This window comes from Oncorhynchus masou, chromosome 16 (genome assembly GCF_036934945.1).
Source record: "Oncorhynchus masou masou isolate Uvic2021 chromosome 16, UVic_Omas_1.1, whole genome shotgun sequence".
Taxonomy (NCBI): Eukaryota; Metazoa; Chordata; class Actinopteri; order Salmoniformes; family Salmonidae; genus Oncorhynchus; species Oncorhynchus masou.
This window is the reverse complement of record NC_088227.1, coordinates 19,969,332-19,993,352: the sequence shown is the minus strand read 5'-3', so window position 1 is coordinate 19,993,352 and position 24,021 is coordinate 19,969,332. Positions and strand designations below refer to the sequence as shown.

General features: G+C 39.7%; 1 protein-coding gene across 1 annotated transcript; it reads left to right on the top strand.

The window, feature by feature from the left end:
* The first annotated feature begins 6,282 nt into the window (after positions 1 to 6,282).
* On the top strand, positions 6,283 to 20,323 carry LOC135557287 (proton-coupled zinc antiporter SLC30A2-like). The gene is made up of 8 exons (XM_064990473.1): positions 6,283 to 6,368; positions 17,305 to 17,516; positions 18,093 to 18,239; positions 18,430 to 18,583; positions 18,775 to 19,018; positions 19,344 to 19,449; positions 19,658 to 19,792; positions 20,178 to 20,323. Exons 1-8 carry the CDS (start codon positions 6,283 to 6,285, stop codon positions 20,321 to 20,323), a joined length of 1,230 nt encoding a protein of 409 aa, XP_064846545.1.
* Positions 20,324 to 24,021: the final 3,698 nt, after the last annotated feature.

Here is a 24,021-nt window from a genome sequence, read left to right as displayed (position 1 = left end):
GGATAATGAGGGCTGCAGTAGATATCTCAGATAGGGGGGAGTGAGGCCTAAGAGGGTTTATAAATAAGCATCAACCAGTGGGTCTTGCGACGGGAATACAGAGATGACAAGTTTACAGAAGAGCATAGAGTGCAGTGATGTGTCCTATTTTATTTTTAATTTTTTAATTTCAACTTTATTTATCCAGGTAGGCAAGTTGAGAACAAGTTCTCATTTACAATTGCGACCTGGCAATTAAGGAGCATTGGTGATAAATCTGATGGCCGAATGGTAAAGAACATCTAGATTTAGATTTAGATTTAACTTTAGCCTACATCTTTGATATGTGCTGGAGAAGGACAGTGTACTGTCTAACCACACTCCCAAGTACTTGTATGAGGTTACTACCTCAAGCTCTAAACCGTCAGAGGTAGTAATAACACCTGAGAAGAGGGGCATTATTCTTACCAAACCACATGACCTTTGTTTTGGAGGTGTTCAGAACAAGGTTAAGGGTAGAGAACTTGTTGGACACTAAGAAAGCTTTGTTGTAGAGCATATAAGACACAAAATCCGGGGAGGGGCCAGCTGAGTATAAGACTATCGTCTGCATATAAATGGATGAGAGAGATTCATACTGCCTGAACTATGTTGTTGATGTAAATTGAGAAGAGCGTGGGGCCTAAGCTTGAGCCTTGGGGTACTCCCTTGGTGACAGGCAGTGGCTGAGACAGCAGATTTTCTGACTGTATACACTGAACTCTTTGAGAGAGGTTGTTAGCAAACCAGGCCAAAGACCCCTCAGAGACACCAATACTCCTTAGCCGCCCCACAAGAATGGAAAGGTGTACTGTATCAAAAGCTTTGGCCAAGTCAACAAAAATAGCAGCACAATATTGCTTAGAATCAAGGGCAATGGTACATCATTGAAGACCTTTAAGGTTGCAGTGACACATCCATAACCTGAGCGGAAACCAGATTGCATACCTGAGAAAATACTATATTCATCAAGAAAGCCAGTCAGTTGATTACAGACAAGTTTTTCCAACACTTTTGATAAACAGGGCACAATAGAAATAGGCCTATAACAGTTAGGATCACCCCTTTAATTAAAGGACGAACTGTGGACTGGACCCCTTTAACTGCCGAGACGGAGCCCCGCCGATCCATCATGACTGGTCTACCGAAGTAATCTGCCCGAGGGGGTTTTTCAACTGGCTCCTCCATCGCGATGTCCCTTGAATGCCCATCTACTTGCCTGCTAGCCGTCTAGAGCATGTCGGATTGTTAGCTGAAAAGGCCCATCGGACAATTTCTTTGGCCACTATACCTATTTTGCCAATTGGCCTGGACCCTTTTACCACACGGAGCCCTGCTGATCCATCACGACTGGTCTGCCGACGTAACAGCACGAGGGGCTACAACAGCCTTCTTCTGTCGCGACGTCCCTTTAAGGCCCTTCTGCTAGCTTGCTAGCCCCGGCCTGCTAGCTGTCTGAATCGCTGTGTCTCCAGCACACCGAGCTACTCACTGGATCCCTATGATCACTCGGCTACGCATGCCTCTCCCTAATGTCAATATGCCTTGTCCATTGCTGTTTTGGTTAGTGATTATTGCCTTATTTCCCCGTAGAGCCTCTAGCCCTGCTCAATACGCCTTAGCTAACCCCTTAGTTTCACCTCCCACACATGCAGTAACCTCACCTGGTTTAAATGATGTTTCTAGAGAAAATATCTCTCTCATTGTCACTCAATGCATATGTTTACCTCCACTGTATTCACATCCTACCATACCTTGTCTGTACATTATGCCTTGAATCTATTCTACCGTGCCCAGAAACCTTCTCCTTTTACTCTCCGTTCTGAACGTACTAGACTACCAGTTCTTATAGCCTTTAGCCATACCCTTACCCTTCTCCTCCTCTGTTTCTCTGGTGATGTAGAGGTTAATCCAGGCCCTGCGGTGCCTAGCTCCACTCCCATTCCCCAGGCGCTCTCATTTGTTGACTTCTGTAACTGAAAAAGCCTTAGTTTCATGCATGTTAACATTAGAAGCCTCCTCCCTAAATTTGTTTTATTCACTGCTTTAGCACACTCTGCCAACCCGGATGTCGTAGCCGTGTCTGAATCCTTGATTAAGAAGACCACCAAAAACCCTGAAATTTCCATCCCTAACTATAAAATGTTCGGACAAGATAGAACTGCCAAAGGGGGCGGAGTTGCAATCTACTGCAGAGAAAGCCTGCAGTGTTCTGTCCTACTATCCAGGTCTGTGCCCAAACAATTTGAGCTTGTACTTTTAAAAATCCACCTTTCCAGAAACAAGTCTCTCACCGTTTATTTTATTTAACCTTTATTTAACCAGGAAGATTTAAAATCTCTTTTTCAAGAGCGTCCTGGCCAAGATAGGCAGCACCAAATCATTACAAACATTACAGACAAACAACATGAAAAACTACAAGTAATCTAGTAAAACCCATAGAATTCACAAGAGTATAACAAAATCAAAAGCAGCTAATTTAAAAACATTGACAGGTCAGGGAATCAGTCTCAATATCATTCATCAGTGATTTAAAAATACCAATCGGGACAAGTTCTTCCAGTTGAAAAGTATTTTGTAAGGTGTTCCAAGATGATGGCGCAGAGTACATAAAAGCCATTTTACCACATTCAGTTCAGACATTTGGAACAGTTAGCAGGATAAAGTCCAGCGAGTGAAGAGAGTACCCACCACATTTCTGAACAATAAAAATGCCCAAATAAAAAGGTAGTAAACCCAAAATGGCTTTGAAAATAAAAGTATACCAGTGCCTGAGCCTATGAGTGATTAGAGAAGGCCAGCCAACCCTGGTATACAAAGTGCAGTGTTTACGTAAGGGTTGTGCCATGGTAAAGGGTGTCAATTGATCTCAAACACTGAGCGGAAGCATTCATATATAAAATATCCCCATAGTCTAGTAAAGGCATAAATATATCTGATACTAGCCTCCTTCTGGTTTCAAAAGAAAAACAGGCCTTATTACTAAAATAAATTCCCAATTTCAGCTTCAATTTTTTTGTAAGTTGTTGAATATGCAATTTAAGAGAGGCCGTCATCAATTAAAATTCCAATATATTTATATGAGGTTACAACCTCAATCTCCTTGCCCTGACAGGTAGTAATAGGTGAAAGGTTCAGAGGTCTATTTCTTTCTTTAGAAAACACCATTAGTTTAGTTTTGTCAGTATTGAAGATAAGCTTCAATTGACACATGGTATGTTGAACAGTATACAAAGCAGTTTGCAAGTTCTGGAAAGCTTTTGTAAGAGACGAGGCACAACAGTAAATAACAGTATCATCAGCATAACATTATTATCGGCAGACTTAACAGCCTTGGTTTCTCAAATGACGGATTCACCAACTACTTCTCAGACAGAGTTCAGTGTGTCAAATTGGAGGGGCCTGTTGTCCGGACCTCTGGCAGTCCCTATGGGGGTGCCCCACAGGGTTCAATTCTCAGGCCCGACTCTTTTCTATGTATACATCAATGATGTCGTTCTTGCTGCTGGTGATTCTCTGATCCACCTCTAAGCAGACGACACCATTCTGTATACTTCTGGCCCTTCTTTGGACACTAACCTCCAAAGCTTCAATGCCATACAACTCTCCTTCCGTGGCCTCCAACTGCTCTTAAATGCTAGTAAAACTAAATGCATGCTCTTCAACCAATCACTGCCCACACCTACCCGCCCGTCCAGCATCACTACTCTGGACGGTTCTGACTTAGAATAGGTGGACAACTACAAATACCTAGGTGTCTGGTTAGACTGTAAACTCTCCTTCCCAACTCACATTAAGCATCTCCAATCCAAAATTAAATCTAGAATTGTCTTCCTATTTCACAACAAAGCATCATTCACTCATGCTGCCAAACATACCCTCATAAAACTGACTATCCTACCAATCCTTGACTTCGGCGATGTCATTTACAAAATAGCCTCCAACACTCTACTCAGAAAATTGGATGCAATCTATCACAGTGCCCTCCGTTGTGTCACCAAAACCCCATATACTACCCATACGCTCTCGTTGGCTGGCCCTCACTTCAAATTCGTTGCCAAACTCGCTGGCTCCAGGTCATCTATAAGTCTTTGCTAGGTAAAGCCCTGCCTTATCTGAGCTCACTGGTCACCATAGCAGCACCCACCTGTAGTACGCACTCCATCAGGTATATTTCACTGGTCACCCCCAAAGCCAATTCCTACTTTGGCCACCTTTCCCTTCCAGTTCTCTGCTGCCAATGACTGGAACAAACTGCAAAAATCACTGAAGCTGGAGACTCATATCTCCCTCACTAACTTTAAGCACCAGCTGAAAGAGAAGCTCAAAGATCACTGCACCTGTACATAACCCATCTGTATAATAGCCTATCCAACTACCTCATCCCCATACTGTTATTTACTTGATTTATTTTGCTCCTTTGCACCCCAGTTTCTCTACTTCCACATTCATCTTCTGCACATCTATCACTCCAGTGTTTAATTGCTATATTGTAATTATTTCACCACTATGGCCTATTTATTGCCTTACCTCCCTTATCCTTCCTCATTTGCACACACTGTATATAGAATTTTTCTATTGTACTATTGACTGTATGTTTGTTTATTCCATGTGTAACTCTGTGTTGTTGTTTGTGTTGTTTTGCTTTATCTTGGCCAGGTCACAGTTGTAAATGAAAACTTGTTCTCAATGAGCCTACCTGGTTAAAGAAAGGTGAAATAAAAAATATATAAAAAATGTGTATCTCTACCAACTCGGTTTATCCTCACTGCTTGATGTACGCCAAAGATATAGCGGATATGACCAATGACGTATATAAACCCTGGATTGCTGATGCTATGTATTTGCCATTGAGAGGCTTTGAAGTCCCGGTCCAGCCATATTGGCACTCCCTAGTAGGAGCAATCCTCCATAGGAATTAATTTAATTCTACAGTATTTCAATTAAATGTAATACAAATACAAACATTAGTGCTTTCAACAACAACAAAAATACTTCAATCTCTATGGGACGGTTGTTGCTAACGCGCTGATGTGACTAGAATGACATTGTATACAACAGCCAACTTTCTGGGACATAGACATGTCTTATTTGGGCAAAAGCTTAAATTCCGGTTAATCTAACTGCAGTGTCCAATTTACAGTAGCTATTACAGTGAAAAAAATACCATGCTATTGTTTGAGGAGAGTGCACAACACAACTTTTATTGACAACTGGTTTGATACATTCAGCTCTGAATGTCAGCTCTCAGGTCCTGAGCTACAGGCAGTTAAATTTGGATATGTCATTTTAGGCGAAAATTGTAGAGAAAAAAGGGTACGATCCTTGATGGAAAATGTTTTTTGTTTTTTATTTGTATGTTTAGCTCACATAATATAATTAAAAACTATGCATTAAGGTGTATGTAATAGAATAAACGTGTCAAAAACGAATGCAGACATTAACAAATGCATTTCTATAGATTCCAAGATACAATTGAGGAGTACCAAGGTGGCTGTGTGCTGGCTTCAATACAGCGCCACTTGTCAGTCATCCAGAGTTTTATACACGTCATTGGATATGACTCAGAATCTTTTTCTGGACAAAGCATTAGAAGAAAATGTCGCATGGTTTTACTGTGGTGTGCTCCTGTCACTGGTCTAGTTGCAACTTGAAATTGAATTAGCAAAAAAATACGTTTTTTTTATCCTTTGAATGTCTTATACTATTTGCATGTCGTGACAATGTCGTTTAATTTGGAAATCGTTGTTGAATAAACTATAGGCTATGGTCAATATCCACGACGTTAATTGAGCTTTCAATAATAGGTAGCCTACTTGTAGCTACAGGCTGTTGCACGGCACCGAAGGACCCAATCACAATTCTGAACGTGCTGTTCCTCTCAATTAGCATAGTCTAGCTGCAGAAACATCTTGCACATTTTTTGACGTCGATACCTTTATGGGCTTGGCTGTTTCCAGACAATTGTTACTTGTAGCTGCACCAAAGCAAAGCCTGCACATTCAGAGCCAAGTTTATCATAGCCTATACTACAGCAGTAGAATTGAGAGCAGACTACTTACTAGTCCGTATCGGGTCCCATATTTGCAAACGGTGATACTTATTGCCATGAATAATTTAATTAGTTTTATTAGCACAGTTGGAATGGTTTGGACGAATTTTATCCGTGTCATTTAAGATAAAGTAAGACTGATCTCCCTGAAACTCGTGCGCATCTTCAGATTCTGTTTCATTTGCCAGATACAACCGTGACAAGAATCAGCCATGGATACCACTGTGAATTCAGAAATGAATTCAGAGAAGTCTCACCTCGTTAGCGAGAAGAATGGCAAAATGTATTCACTGAAAAGGTAATGCAATTTTTTTCCATGTTTGTGCAGTGATCATTTTATATCAAACTAAATAATCTTCAGTAGATGTTATATCTTATAGGTTTTAGGTTTATTGTAGATGACATGCTGATAGAATGCACAACCTAACAGCATTCTTCAGAGGGAGTATTTCATTTTAATTTATAAATACAATTATACAGCCATAATTGTGTAGACCTCTCTCTATATATATTTTTAAAATGGAGACAAGGGTTTATTAAACTGAGAGCATGTATAGACTAAGGTGCAGGGCAGTTGGTGTAAACTATGTATCTTGTGCTGCTAGTGTAGTGTTTTGTAATTGTTGTAGATCTATATGTAGGCTACAAAAATCAAACCGATAGAATGAGTACATAGAATGAAACAATCGGTATTGCAACGAAAATGTATCTTACCATGAAGTAACATGCGGGGCAAAGCTCATGCAAATAGAAGACATTCACATAGCCTACAATTTCCAAGGACACAGCATAATTGAACTGTGTATATCTATAGTAGCCTAACGTTGCTTTATTCACGCCGAGTCTTTTATTATGTTGTCCGTGTGTGGAATGTTTTATGGGAATGAACAAATGCATTTCCATGCTTGGCTTCGTTTTGGACAGTAGGCTATTTGACGGATAGCCGGAGGGAAGTTCATTGAGCACTGGCAAAAACTCATCTTTCATTACGAGATCTGATGTGGGGAATGGTGAAACACCCCTGAATAGCTATAGACTATTTTATTGGCTATATTATTCGAATGAAAAAACGCATAGTCATTACCATGTGCTGCCAAAGAGAACATAAAATTGATTTAAGCACGTCAAGTTTAAAAAATAAATACATGTTAAGTGTAATACTACTTATCTAATTATCTAATCGTCTTTTCATATTTATTTAATGGGGGAGTCCGGTTTAGTTAGTTATATTCAACATTTAGGCCTATATTGAAAATAACAAAGCACCATACATTACATTAGCTATTATAATGAGTCACATTTGTTTAATTTAATCTAAAACTACCAGTCTATTCTTTGAGTATATCGTGTTTGATAATCGATTCCCTAAATCAAGGCAAATTAATTGTAAAGGCGAAAACACAAATGAGTGAAGGGTATTCGATTTCGGCATGGACAGGGAAGAAGAAAATTTCTTTGACAAATGCTCGTGTTTTGTGGCACTCAAGTTCACTATTTTACATGAAATTAAAGAATGCACCCCTGTCACAGCAAGTCATATAGAATCCTTGATGTTTTATTGATTTTGGAAATGTATTACAATACAATGAATAATAACATTAGACCTAGGATCGGATAAGTAATCCTTCTCACCCCCCCCCCCCCTAAATGATTTAGATGCACTATTGTAAAGTGGCAGTTCCACTGGATGTCAGAAGGTGAATTCACCAATTTGTAAGTCGCTCTGGATAAGAGCGTCTGCTAAATGACTTAAATGTAATGTAAATGTAATGTTATGGAAGTTCATGTGGCACCCGGATCATCACAAGGGTTATTAAGGCCTATCCTGGATTGGGCGAGACCTGACTAGGTCCAATTAGATGTGTTAAACACTAGCCAAAATAGATATCTTAATCATATCATAAATATCTTAAATGCCCCCGATATTAATATATTTTCCTTGTGTGAATGCTGTGTAGCCTACTTAGTTAAATTGCAGTAAAGAATGGCAATATGCCTGCGCTTAATTAACCCCGTAGATGCACCCATCATGTTCCCGCCTACAGCATTTTATTTCCAATAATGTAAAAATAGCCAATAATAGCCTTATAGGCCTAGGTCGCAGATTTGATATAACCTAATAACGATTTCAATGTCTGCAATTACTTCAAAATACGTGTAATGACCCGAGACCGAAACTATTTGGAAATACGACATTTTAATAACATGACTTTCATTTTAATTGTTTTAATGGTCAAAGTTATTGATTTCGACCCTCCATATGCACCAGCACATGTGCCATTCTGCTCGCTCTTACTAAACAAGTGTCAAAAACTGTGCAGATGATTAGACTAATTGGGTCCTGTTAGGAAAACTACCAGTGAGCGCAGTGTGCATTCAACAATGACAAGAGGACTTTGAAACAATCTTTCTGAGCTTTGATTAAATTATTTGCAAGACAGGAGTACAAATTAAAGTTAGGTTGTTTGTCAACGCAATGCATGCCATGTCTGATGTAATAGCTATGAGAGAGATTGATGATTCAGGAACCAACAACCCCTGGAAAGCATTGCAGCATGAAATGGAGAATGTTTATGGCATGTTTGTGTGCAGACCCTATCATCTCGTTCTAGTTATTTGGTGCAGACATTATGTGGGGGTGGGATGGGTTTGTTGCAGTGTCACCATGACTTCATGCCAGATCAGCAAAGCAGGATGGTCGGTCTACAGCCACAGAGCCACCCATGCATTGGAAATCATCGCTGCAAGCTGTGCATGTAGTCTATTCTTGAAACCAAGATGACCATTTGGAAGAGGATGAAACTGGAGTCAATAATCTGTTTTTAAATGGACGAATTAACACGATATTTGAATACATCGAATTAGGAGAGAACAATTTTAGCCTATAAAATGTTGAAAGCAACAGCAGATCCTTGTTGCAGTGAAGGCTATACTGGCTGGGACCCAGCATCAGACTCGGGTTTGTAGGCAGGCTGAACCGGGCAGTATTGTGTCTGAGAAATGGTAGATTATAACTATTTTTGATTAATCACTCTTGAAAATGGGCCTCGCTAGTCTGTCTAACAGTAATGCTAATTGGCCTTGTGATGATAGACCTATTTCGAACATCCCTCAATAGAAGGCACTAAGGTTACATGAAGCCTATATAGAGGGCTGGGTAGGTTACTTTTGAAATGTAATCCGTTACTAGTTACCTGTCTAAAATTGTAATAGTAACGTTAATTTTTGATTAGCTAAACTCAGTAACGTAATCTGATTACTTTCAGTTACTTTTGGATTACTTCACCGTAAAACACAAAAGAAGAAAAAAGGATAATTACTAATTTAAGAACATTTATTGCACGACACATCACAAAACATTACGACAAAAATGTATTTAAGCCCTGTATACAGTACCTGCCTCTAACATGCGTCCTTCATCCCGATCTGGTCCATTTACACCTATAAGATCTGGTCACAGTCAGACCTTTGGCTCCCAAGGCACTGCATCTCAGTGCTAGATGCGTCACTACAGAACCTGGTTCGATTCCAGGCTGAATAGGAGTCCCATAGTGCGGTGCACAATTGGCCTAGTGTCGATCGGGGTAGGGTTTGGCCTGGGTCGACTGTCATTGTAAATAAGAATTTGTTCTTAACTGACTTGCCTAGTTAAATAAAGGTGAAATCATATATATATATATATATATATATATATATATATATATATATATATATATATTATATTATATTTGCCATATATATATATATATATATATATATGTCAGATATGTGGTACATCCCAATATTCATAATCATAATATACATCATAATATATATTATGAAACGTATAACATGAGACCTGAAGAGGGCGATTTGGTCACTTGACTGCAGGAAATGGGGTACTCCTATTGTGACCACCACTGTGAACAACACTGCACCATCTGATATATTACACAATGTAATAGATCACATGTCAGGTTAGGGAATATACATGTTTTATTAAATCAATAAATGTGATGTGCCAAAGCATCTAGTGTCGTTGATCTAGTGGCAACAGCTCTCCAGAATGAACAAAGCAAACATAATTTTGTTAATTATCCAGCTGATTAAACGTTTGCTAACTAATAATCTAAACAAGTAAAAACTGTTTGTCTTATAGTCTGTTGTAAATGTATTTAGTTAATTGTGCTCACATGATCTTAACGCATTTGGTAGGGTGTCCACCCACTCTGCCCAGACTAGTGAAAACCCTCCTTTGGTGATGACATTTCAAATAAAAAGCTTGAAGTACGTTGACATTTCACAGATCTACTCCTGTTTTTGTGAACATTCTTTGAAAAAGAACAGGAATTTCGCATTAATATGAAAACCGTATACTAAAATACTACACGTATTGTGTCACAATCATTATGTATATATCTAATCTCCATAACGTTTTATGAGAAGAAAGATGACGAATTGTAAAACTTGTCCGGAGCTTTAATTCTCTCACAGCATCCAGCCTAGATTACGAGATGCGATTTTCCTGATTTATGACAAAACATTTTTATCTGGCCTCCATGGATTTAGTCGCTCTAATTTTGACCAACCTACAAAGGTTAAAAACTCAATCCAATTCATATTGAACGGATTATGATAGAGACATGAGGTTTGGACCATTGGTTGTTTTTAGAGGATTACACAATGAACATATTATTAACCCATTGGTAAAAAAATAAAATAAATAAAAGATGCGTTTTTGATTAGACACCCTCTTTTTATTTTTTTATTTCACCTTTATTTAACCAGGTTTATTTGGCTGAATAAATTATAATGAAAGTCAACATGAATATTTTTTCCTTGCTCATAGCCAATTGCCAACTCTGTAATAATGTCATGTTTTTGAAGAATGCTCATACATTTCGGATCATTTCATGCACTGCGGAGTCTCTCCTCAGGCAGGCCCTTTAGTCTGCTTGTCTTGAGCACAGAAACCTGGAGATACATTTGCTCACGTTATTCTACACCAAATACATAATATTTGTATCTTTACTTAAAAAAAAACTATTGCATGATGATTTAAATGAGCAACAACATTTATTGAATTGAGCCAGGGAACGTTTATGTAGAACTCTATACAGTGTGAAAGTTACTATTTAAGAGGAACAAGATACCAATGTTGTACAAGACATTGCTTTATAACCCTTGAGGAGTACATTGAACCCACTTGCATTCATTCTAAATCTTTGTTCTAAAATGGTTCCAGATAGGACAAGATGTAAATATTGGTTGTGTATAAGACCATCCATGTTTTAAACAGTAATGAGCCAGTGATGCTGATTGGTCAAATCTTTATTTTCTTTGTAGGACAAAGATGTTTTGTTAGTGTAGCCAACAGTATGGTGTAATGCCAAGAATGACAAGATACTGCACTGAATCAGAAGATATCCTGCAAATGGACGAGTTCACATGACAGGGAAAATGGACAGGTTTCATAGGATTTATCCTGATTTGAAGATGGCAACAAGCTAGATTACGTAAAGCGTTTTATTTATGACCTGGGCAAGGACACACCAACTGATTGAAATTGGAAAGGTTTAACCTGACATAGATCCCTTCTTTGAGAACTGCTGTATAGAAATCCCCAAAACATATTCATTCAAGACAAGCCCTCCATTTGTTCAATTGAATGGAGTCGATCCTGAGGTTAACCAATCATGTTTGCTCTGCAGTGTTACGCTATGTGTTGATGTAAAGTGTGTGTGTGCGTTCACAGCGAGGGTTTATGTTATGTTTGTATATATTCTCGTGTGTGTGTGTGTGACAGACGGACATTTTGAATAGTCTCTGCGTTGGGTTAGGATGGGAGGGGGTGTATTTGCTCTCGTCTCCCCATGGTGTGATTAAACAGAAGCAGTTTTCCACTCGGCCGACTCCTTTCAGCCTTCGTGTCCCTGGGCTCTGGACTGATGGAGTTGCGGCCCAAAGCTGGGTTATCTCCTAGAAGCCAAAATTGCGTTTTTTTCCACCTCATTAGTCTCATCATCCTGCTTATCCTCATTACACATGGCGAGAGAGAGAGCGGGGGACGGCCTACCCAGCATTTGTTATACTGGTTTAATTTGAATCTGATCTCTTACGGTGACGTGGGAGTGTCCTATTTATGTAATTCTCAGGTGATACAAACACAGTTTGGGAATATCAAACCTACTTCATAAAAAAACGTTATGTTGATGAATTTATTCATACTATTTCATCCTTCCACACGATACAGTCCCGACACAAATCTAGGGTTGCTACCCAAGTCGCCTGGTCGTTCGCTCTATCTGTTCTGACAGAGACAGGGCCCATTAGTTCAGTCTTTTTGTTCTGTATCTATGGACGCGACCCGATCGTTCGTTCAAAATGTTCCATTGCCATAGTGGCTGGCAACGTTCTTATCCCTTTCTTGCTAGCCAACCACGGCTAACTTAGTCATGTCAAAAAGTCCAGCCAAAATAATAGCAAAGTAGCTGCATTTGTTTAAGCTGTTTTCTAATGACATTTATTTGGATACATCCATAACAATGAGTTAATGAGGTTCGATTTCGCTTGGCATAGAAAATGTGCTCACTCATCAGGACACTGTTGTTCAGAGGAGCTAGCCAACAACGCAGCTAACACAACCACTTCAAACTGAAGCTGGAAAGACTGCTGCACTTCGTTGCGTTTGACCTTTTTTCACATGGTATTTCTTTTGTATATATCCATGAAAATGATGACAACTGATTCATGATTTCAACTGTCTGAGAAACGCTGCCTGCCTGTCTCGTCCCAACTCGTTCATTACTATGGGACAGCTGGAGATTGAATTTGAATATTTAAACAATGTTGCAAATGTTGGCAGACAATAAGGTTTATACAAATCTCCACTGTTGAAAACAAAATGTTAGTCTAAAAGAAATGTAAGATAATGTCTATATGCTTTTTATAGTGGAGATGAAGTGTATAAATTGTCTGGCTGGGCTGATGAGACAGTGAATTGCAGTCAGATGGAGGAGAGTAAATAGACATTTTAACATAATTGATTTAGCCGGTGGTAATTAGTGAAGTAGACACCTGCTGGAAGATTTTTAACCAATCACCATTCAGGATTAGACCCACCCATTGTATAATACATATATATTAAAAAAGCCAGTTCCACTGCAAGTCCATTCTATAGCGTATAGTCTACATGTTGTTATGCAGCATCATCTTTTATGAAAATATGATTCTATGATGGGGCAGTAGACTTACTGTAAGTATGCTATATAAATGCTATATATAGTGCATTCAGAAAGTATTCAGACGCCTTGACTTTTTCCACATTCTGTTATGTTACAGCCTTATTCTAAAAATGTATTACATTTTTTTTTCATCGTCAATCTACAAACAATACCCCAAAGCGAAATCTGGTTTTTAGACATTTTGCAATTGTTTTACAAATAAAAAACTGAAATAAATTATTTACAAGTAATCAGACCCTTTGCTATGAGACTTGAAATTGTGCTCAGGTGCATCCTGTTTCCATTGATCATCCTTGAGATATTTCTACAACTTGATTGGAGTCCACCTGTTGTAAATTCAATTGATTGGACATGATTTGGAAAGGCACACACCTGTCTATATAAGGTCCACAGTTGACAGTGTATGTCAGAGCAAAAACCAAGCCATGAGGTCGAAGGAACTGTCCATAGAGCTCCGAGACAGGATTGTGTCGAGGCACAGATCTGGGGAAGGGTACCAAAACATTTCTGCAGCATTGAAGGTCCCCAAGAACAATGGCCTACGTCATTCTTAAATGGAAGAAGTTTGGAACCACCGAGACTCTTTCTAGAACTGGCCGCCCGGCCAAACTAAGCAATCGGGGGAGAAGGGCCCTTGTCAGGGAGGTGACCAAGAACCCGATGGTCACTCTGACAGAGCTCCAGAGTTCTTTTGTGGAGATGGGAGAACATTCCAGAAGGACTACCATCTCTGCAGCACTCCACCAATCAGGCCTTTATGGTAGAGTGACCAGATGTAAGCCATTCCTCAGTAAAAGGCACATGACAGCCCACTTGGAGTTTGCCAAAAGACACCTAAAGGACTCTCAGACCATGAGAAAAAAGATTCTCTGGTCTGATGAAACCAATATTGAACTCTTTAGATCGAATGCCAAGCGTCACACCTGGAGCAAACCTGGCACCATCCGTATGGTGAAGCATGGTGGTGGCAGCATCATGCTGTTGGGATGTTTTTCAGAGGCAGGGACTGGAAGATTAGTCAGGATCGAGGGAAAGATGAACAGAGCAAAGTACAGAAAGAACATTGATGAAAACCTGCTCCAGAGCACTCAGGACCTCAGACTGGGGCGAAGGTTCACCTTCCAACAGGACAAAGACCCTAAGCATACAGCCAAGACAACGCAGGAATGGCTTCAGGACAAGTCTTTGAATGTCCTTCAGTGGCCCAGCCAGAGCCCGGACTTGAACCCGAACAAACATCTCTGGAGATACCTGGAAATAGCTGTGCAGCAACTCTCCCTATCCAACCTGACAGAGCTTGAGAGGATCTGCAGAGAAGAATGGGAGAAACTACCCAAATACAGGTGTGCCAAGCTTCTAGCGTCATACTCAAGAAGACTTGAGGCTGTAATCGCTGCCAAAGGTGCTTTATCAAAGTACTGAGTAAAGGGTCTGAATACTTATGTAAATGTGATATAAAAAAAATATTTTCAATTTCTTAACCTTTCCTACGAGTATTATTTATTGACTGACCAATGCTTTCCAAATCGCCCAACACTGCTATTTGTAAGGTTCATTTTAAGTGCACATTGTGATTTTATAAAATCATTCCTGAACCTGTGACCAGAAACAAGCTACATAAGGGGCAATACCAGAATCAATTATCTATTGATTCTGTTTCATCGCAACAAAATCTACAGAGCTGAGATTGTTGTATGCCCCACATATAGAGTTGCTGCACAGCTATTTCCAGGTCTCTCCAGAGATGTTTGTTCGGGTTCAAGTCTGGGCTCTGGCTGGGCCACTGAAGGACATTCAAAGACATTCAAAGACTTCTCCTGCGGATTTAAGAAAAAACTTGCATTATTAGAAAAATATACCAGTTTCCTCAGAGGACAAAAATGTTGACAGCTGTGCCATACAGGTTGCAAAATAAATGGGATATTTTCGATGTACCAATTGCATGGCACATGGTTTATGAACTGGTACAAAAAACTACACTTGATTCAAAACAGAGTTTTTCAATGTAAATTATTATATAACATTCTTATGTTGGTGGCAAGAATGTTATATAATAATTTAAAACTAGAGTCAATTTAAAACTTTAAAACTCAGCATACATTGACACTTTTATTTTTGTCCCCTGGATTTCTATGCTATAGCATTATGTTGGTGGCAAGAATGTTATATAATAATACTAATTATGTCTACTTCCTCATCCGCCCATTTTTTTGGTAAACTACAAGGTACTGTAAACACTGTATTTTTTTAGAGATCCAATACATACTATAGTACACATGTCATAATTAGATTTTAATCCAGAGAGGCTAGAAAAGTGATATTCAAGATATTCGATGAGACTGTGCATGGTTCCAGATTGTGGATTTAAGAAAAACCTAGAGTCATCAGCATACATTGACACTTTTATTTTTGTCCCTTGTCCCCTGGATTTCTAACCCCTTGATCTTCTTGTTGGATCTAATTTTAATAGCTAACATTTCAATGGACATAATAAATAGGTGTGGAGACAACGGACAGCCTTGTTTTTTACTCATCTTAAAAGCTCAATAGTTTCTGAGAAGTAACTACTATTTTACATCTGGGGTTGCTGTACAGAACTTTAACCCATTATTGTATAAGAGATTCACCAAAATGTTAAGTAATCCAGGCATTTATAAATAAATTCTAGTCATACTTTATCAAATGCCTTTTCTGCTATGAAGACTAGACATCTTCAATGTTTCATAATGTTAAATTGTTTCAAGTAATTGTCGTATATTATCTCCAATCCATGTTAAAAAAAATGGTCTGATCAGGATGAACAACATCTGGTAAATCCTTTTTTATTCTATGTGCTATGTGATGTGAAAATCCTGGCGAAATACAACATTGAAGTGTTAGAGGCCTCCAGTTTTTTAAATGGACTGGATCTTTATACTTATCACCTGGGTCCTGTTTTAGTTGTAATGAAATCAGACCTTCCTGTTGAGTACCTGAGTCTACCAGTTGTATAATAGTAATTAAAACATGCTAATAATGTATCTTTGAGTACATAAAAAAGGTATGATATACCTCTACTGGTATACCATTAAGCCATAGTGTTTCTGCAGACTGAAAATATTTTATTGCCTCAAAAAGGCCCTCTTCTGTAAGTTGGCTTTCACACAGGTCTTTCTGTAAATGTGTTAATTTTACATTATTATTATTATTAGTATTAGTATTATTAGGAAAGAAATCCTTACAATTAACATAATTCTGTGGAAATGGAGGAGACTGAGAAAAAAAAACATGCTTAAAATATTTTGCTTCCTCTTTCAAAATATAATTTGGTGAATCATGGATAACTCCATTTGTAATGAGGTTCTGTAAATTATTTTTGGTAGAATTTCTATGTTGAAGATTCAAACATTTTGTGCATTTTTCACAATTTTCCATTCAGTTCATTTTATTTTTGTCATACATTACACTTAATCGTCCTTGAATAAGTACCTCCATTTCTTTTTGTTTTTCCTCTAACCTATTTTGTGCCTCTATAGTACAGTTTCCATTACCATCTACCTGCGCTGTTACTTCTTCTATTTTCTTTATTAGTCTAATCTCTTTTGACCTAAACTACTTTAGTTTTAACGATGAGCATTGTATTGAATGGTCTCTAAAAGTACATTTGAAAGTGTCCCATACAATAAGGGGATCTGCTGTACCTATGTTGTACAAAAAAAGTAAATTATGAATTATTTTATCTTAGTTAAGAACAAATTATCATCCAATAGGTTTAGATTACATTTCCTATATCCCTGTCCATGTGGAAATTCTGTAAGAGTTATATGGAGGCCAATTAGATGGTGGCCCGAATGCATTCGGTCTCCTATTAATACTTTTTATACTTTTGATGCCAGCAAGAACGAAACTTGGAAGTGATCAAGACGGCTAGCTTGGTTAAGCCTCCTCTATGTAGATCTCACTAGGTCAGGGTTTTTCAACCTCCATATATACACTAGTTCTAATGTATTCATCATCTTTGATCTTTTTCAGTTCCTTTCCAGAATCCAAAGAAGACTATCCCAACTTCCCGTTTGAAAACGGAGATGCGACTGGTGCCACCAAGCTGAAGAAGCAGCCTGTTGGTGCCCATTGCCATGGTAACAAAGCAGTGAGTGAGGAGAACCATGACAAGCTTCTGGCTAAGAAGAAGCTGTACGTCGCCTCCATTGTGTGCCTCATCTTCATGATTGGAGAGGTCATAGGTAAGGCTGGAAGATAGCATTTTAGACTGATTAATACTATTTCATACCTAGGGCCAGGAGCTTTTCCTGACCATGTGACGTGGCCACCAACTATAAATTGTAAAAATGTATATACAAATATTGAAAGCATTTAATGAGAACTTAGAGGTGTGCAACATGAAAATATTGTCTCATTTACATTGTGCAATTTATTGACAACCCCTAACTAACCCTGGAGATAGGAAACCCAAAGCCAAACCAATTTTGCCACAGTCACCAGCCAGTTAATTTACGAACACACAAGAGACACCAACATCAAGCCACACCCTGAAACCAACTCACGTTTGAATTCAGACATGGTCGCTAGCATTTCTTAATTTAATAAATGTAAAATTAGGCCAAATCAGGAAGTTCAGCCGCCCTTTAAGTGAAATTTGATTTAGCTGTCATTGTAATCAAAATATAATAGTTTAGTTGTTCAAAAACACAGTCTGTATTTTCCATTCATGAGACCTAGTCATCATCAATAGCATCTAAAACATGGACCTGATGTGCGCCTGCCTCTGAGACATCTCCATTGTGTCAATGTGTCTATAGGTGGCTACCTGGCCCACAGTTTGGCTATCATGACAGATGCAGCTCACCTCCTGACTGACTTTGGCAGCATGATGGTCAGTCTCTTCTCCCTGTGGATCTCCTCCAGACCGCCCACCAAAACCATGACCTTTGGATGGCACCGCTCAGGTTAGGCCCATGACATATCACCTTAAAACATCTGTGAATGTACTTTCTCTTTTACCATTTAAACTCCAGATTACATGGCGAATGTTGTAATAGCTGAATGATAATAGCCACGGTCACAATGCTCTAAAATGACCTTTCCAGGGGTCATTGGATGTGCGATACTGATCGCCACTGTCTCCAACCCCCACAGAGATCCTAGGAGCCCTGGTGTCAGTGATGTCCATCTGGATAGTGACTGGGGTGCTGGTGTACCTGGCCATCGAGAGGATAGTCAGGAACGACTATGAGATCAACAGTCAAGCGATGCTCATCACCTCCGGCTGTGCCGTCATAGTAAACATCATGTGAGGGGTTCACTATCACGGCTTGATCTGGAAAAACTACACAAAGTGATGCAAATAACAGCTGGAGTCAGACATGTATTGCATCCAACTATGCTGTCTTTTCCCCCCAAAGCATATGAATTTAAGAAAAACTAAGAGGAGGAACTTTAGACTATTGACATGTAGCATTCTCTGTTCCCTCTGTCCTGTAGCATGGCGTACATCCTCCACCACTCTACCACCTTCCACGCCCAAGGCTCAGGCTACCAGCAGATAGACGAGAACGGGCAGAGCCCTGTGGGTCACAGCCACTCCCATGTGGGTCACGGCCACTCCCATGCTCTTCTGGGTCATGGCCATGGCAACACCAGTGTGAGAGCAGCCTTCATTCACGTGTTGGGAGACCTCCTACAGAGTGTTGGGGTCCTAGTGGCTGCCATCGTCATCTTCTTCAGGGTCAGTAACAAATACTAGTGTTTACAAACATCTTACAGTACAAATTACATTATGGCATATTGTTATACTGTATTTATTTACAGTGCAACAAGTGTATCCCTTATATTTATATTTACAGTCTCAATAGGAAGGGGTTTAACTCATTTCATCACCCTGCTGGGTAAGACAGAATTGGCTGGGTATATATTGCTCTTCTGTTAAAAACCCTCCCTGTGATCTGACTGGCCTAATGTGTTATGACATCAGTAGAGCAGCACCCCATCACCAGCTGATACCACTCCCCTCTGCTCTCCTCATACTCTCTCCTGTGGACCTTCTGTTGCAGCCTGAATACAAAGTAGCAGATCCCATTTGTACCTTCCTCTTCTCCGTGTTTGTCCTGGGGACCACCATCACCATCCTCAGGGATGTCTTCAGGGTACTCATGGAAGGTAAACTCAACTCAACAGCCTTTTCTGTTTCTCTTGCTCTGACCTGAGTCCAGGTGAATTCAAACAATAAAATGTTTATCCAGACATTTTCCTCAGTTTGTAAAAATCATTTATTTAAGGAGAAATACATCAGTAGAACATGGCCGTGAGTTCCATGAAGTGAATGAACTATTGATGTAATACTCATCTGTCCTCAAATCTTTTACAGGGGCTCCTAGGGGAATAGAGTTTGACTCCGTGAAGGAGGTGTTGCTGTCTCTGAAGATGGTGAAGTCTATGCACAACCTGCGCGTGTGGGCCCTGACCGCAGGACAGACCCTGGTCTCTGTCCACGTAGCCATCGGTCAGAAACCAACTTTACTCAATCTGGCACATCCATTTAGATTGTGCACATACAGTCTAGCATGTTCATTCACACACATTGCCAATTGTGGCCAAAATAAAAAAATATCATACATAACTTCACAGTTAGACATTACGGTATGGGGCGACAGGTAGCCTAGTGGTTAGAGCTTTGGGCCAGTAACTGAAAGGTTGCTGGATCGAATCTCTGAGCTGGCAAGGTAAAAAAAAATCTGTCGTTTTGCCCCTGAACAAGGCAGTTAACCCACCGTTCCTAGGCTGTCATTGTAAATAAGAATTTGTTCTTCACTGACTTGCCTAGTTAAATAAAGGTTAAATAAAATAGATGATTGTTGACATCTGTTATGGTCATTGTTGTTTTCCAGAGAAGAATGCTGATCCCCAGAGTGTCCTTAAGGAGGCTACAGAGATCCTCCAAACCAAGTTTGGTTTCTATAGCACCACCATCCAGGTGGAGTTGTACTCTGACGACATGGCCTACTGCACACACTGCCAGGACCCTATGGGCTAAGACACATACAGTCACCATGGGGACAGGAGAGTTTGAAAGGGAGTGGGCCGGGTTTGGCTTCTCTAAAATGTTGCCAGTCAATATAAAGAACATACAGCACACATACACAAGCATCATTGAGGACGTAAGCTACGAATGGAAACACTGTGGAAAAGCCTCACCATGAAACCAAGAAACATTTTTGATCCATCATCAGCTTTACAGGACCCAAACAAATGTACGACTGCACCGTGTGTATATTCACCATATCATACCAAAGATTCCCACATTAACACCATTCATTCAGGAGATATTGATACTTAAAAAAATAGTTTCCATGCCCTAAGAGGGCTACCAATTATCATAAGAAAACTATCACAAGAAACTGCATTTTAGGGAGACAGACAGACATGAAGATATTATGGTACATGTATCAGGACATGTTTTGAGTACTGTATGCAACCACTTCACCAGTTGGTGCTGATGTACTGCAATGTTCGACAGCCGTTTGGCTTTGTTTGACTTTAACACTCCCTCACTGGCACTGTGCATTAGGGCAGCAGCACCGTGTAATGGCTTGTCTCGGAGTTCTTTGGCGTAATACATTGATATTGACGTGAGAACCTTAAAACCAATTCTGTCTTACTCAGCCTTTTATATGTGCTTCAGCGAGGGTGTCTGCCAAATGGAAGCATTGTATTGTTCACAACTGAAAAGAGTTCGGGTACAAATGATTATGTCAGTGTGAGAAAGCATCCTACAAGCTCACTCAGAAGAGGAAGCCTCAAGACAGGCCAATTTACAAAAGGAGTTGGTCGATTAATTTTAGCATTGTGGGCTGTATTAATCTATGCCCCATGATATGCCCTAAGCAGAGCTGGCAAATAGACTGGCTAAGACTCAGACAGTGCTCTGTCCCTAATTTGAAACTCACTGACGATAGGCTATAGTGGTACATGTTGTTAAATTACGCTTCGAGTCATAGCCCCAGGATGGACGTTTTCTTGCACTGTTATGGGTTTTCAGAAGAGAGAGGTCAGATAAATGAACCCCATCTCTATACTCTCACCTATTCACACTCTTCAAAAGCACATCCATACACCCTCCTCACCCACTCCCACGCTGTCATAGGCCTACATGCCGTGGAGCTTTGCACAGGGTTTCTGTTTGTTGTACCAGTAGTTTGTTAGTTCCATCCAGTTCCTCCACACGGCCTCCAAACAACCTTCCTAAATTCTGGGGAGGCTCAGTTGGTCAGCTTTCTACTCCATAACTGTCCCCTAACAACCACACACATGCGCACACACCTGTTAGCTTCATCAAAAGAAATGCACCAACACATAAATGTAGTGGAAAATCTCCTCAAATGTATAGTGATAAGTGTATTGTACAAAAAAAGTCTGTGTGAGATGCTGACACAATGAAATATAAAAGGCACTCGTCCTGCTTGTCGTACTTTGATGCCTACAGTGAAGTCTCAATGTTGTAACCTGCACAGAGAATGAGCAGAAATTGACACGTTCTTTATCAAACACTTGCATGAGTGTTGTTTATAATTCAGATGACGTAATAAGGATATCTTCATATGCTGCCAATACAAATATTTGAGACAAATTCTACTTCTTAATGTCACCAAAATCCTCATTAAACAAATCTATATTTTCATCACTTTTGATAACTTTGGAAAGTATATATTAACTGTACATATATTGTCATTTGTAAACCATATGGAAATTGAACAAAGAAAGATCCCACTGTAAGGACCTAAAATAACAGGAACGTTACAACCAATGTATTACAGGCAAGAGTCTACTCAAATATTTTGTTCACCAGCTAAGTGTAATGTTTCAGAGTGCTGTCTTGTACTGTATGAACATTGTAAATATGCCAAATATCAGTATTTCCTGTAGATTTTGTGTAAACGTGTAAATACATTTGATTTATTGTATAAAATAAGTAAAATGTGTAAATGTTTGTTTGATATTTAATTTCTACGTATGGTACGTTTTTTGTAAAACTGAAATAAAAGTATGCAGATAAGTGGTGGATTATTTAATTGTTTTCAGAGGTCTAAAAACTTGTACAATATTTCAAGGCTTTGCGTTGAAATCTCGCTTTACCAATAATACTCAATTCTCAGTGATCCCAGATAATGCAGAGACAATCTCATGGGCTGTTAATCTCCAGTCCCAATCAGAGACAACTAATTACATCCGCAGTAGTGCACAAGGCAGCAGCAGGAAATATGGCACAACAGATTATCACAAAGTTTTGTTGTTCTAGGGCACATCCATTTGACTGCAAAAATGATCAGCAACCACAAAAAAACAGATAAAGCCAAGTAATGTTGGTGCAAAGTATTCGGAAAGTATTCAGACACCTTCACATCTTCACATTTTGTTACGTTACAGCCTTATTCTAAAATGGATTCAATTGTTTTTTCACCCTCATACACACAAAGTGTAAAAAATACAAAATGATCACATTAACATAAGTATTCAGACCCTTTACTCGGTACTTTGATGAAGCCCCTTTGGCAGCGATTACAGCCTGGAGTCTTCTTGGGTATGACACTACAAACTTGGCAATCCTGTATTTGGGGAGTTTCTCCCATTCTTCTCTGCAGATCCTCTCAAGCGCTGTCAGTTTGGATGGGGAACTTCGCTGCAAAGCTATTTCAGGTATTTCCAGAGATGCTTGATCAGGTTCAAGTCCAGGCTCTGGCTGGGCCACCCAAGGACATTCAGAGACTTGGATGGTGCCAGGTAGGGATGGTGCCAGGTTTCCTCCAGGTGTGACGCTTGGCTTTCAGGCCAAAGAGATCAATCTTGGTTTCATCAGACCAGAGAATCTTGTTTCTCAAGGTCTGAGAGTCCTTTAGATGCCATTTGGCAAACAAGCGGGCTGTCATGTGCCTTTTACTGAAGAGTGGCTTCCGTCTGGCCACTCTACCAAAAACGGCCTGATTGGTGGAGTGCTGCAGCGATGGTTGTCCTTCTGAAAGGTTCTCCCATTTCCACAGAGGATATCTGGAGCTCTGCAGAGTGACCATCGGGTTCTTGGTCACCTCCCTGACCAAGGACCTCCTGGATTGCTCAGTTTGGCCGGGCGGCCAGTACTAGGAAGAATCTTGGTGGTTCCAAAATTATTTCACAGTGGAGGCCACTGTGTTCTTGGGGACCTTCAATGCTGCAGAAATGTTTTGGTATACTTCCCCAGCTGTGCCGCGACACAATCCTGTCTCGGAGCTCTACGGACAATTCCTTCGACCTCATGGCTTGGTTTTTGCTCTGACATGCACTGCCAAATGTGAGACCTTAAATAGACAGGTGTGTGCCTTTTCATGGCCAATCACGTTGTAGAAATATCTCAAGGATTATCTATGGAAACAGGATGCACCGGAGCTCAATTTTGAGTCACATAGCAAAAGGGTCTGAATACTTATATAAATGTACGTAATACATTTGCAAAAAATTCAAGAGTAGTTTTTGCTTTGTCATTAAGGAGTATTGTGTGTAGATTGATGAGGAAAAAATAAATTCAATCCTTTTTAGAATAAGGCTGTAACATAACAAAACGTGGAAAAAGTCAAGGGGTCTGAATACCTTCCGAATGTGCTGTATATAAAGCAGGCAGACAGGCATCCAGTTACTGTCCGCCTGAATGTTAAAATGGGCAAAATGAGGGACCTAAGAGACTTTGAGCGTGGTATGATCGTT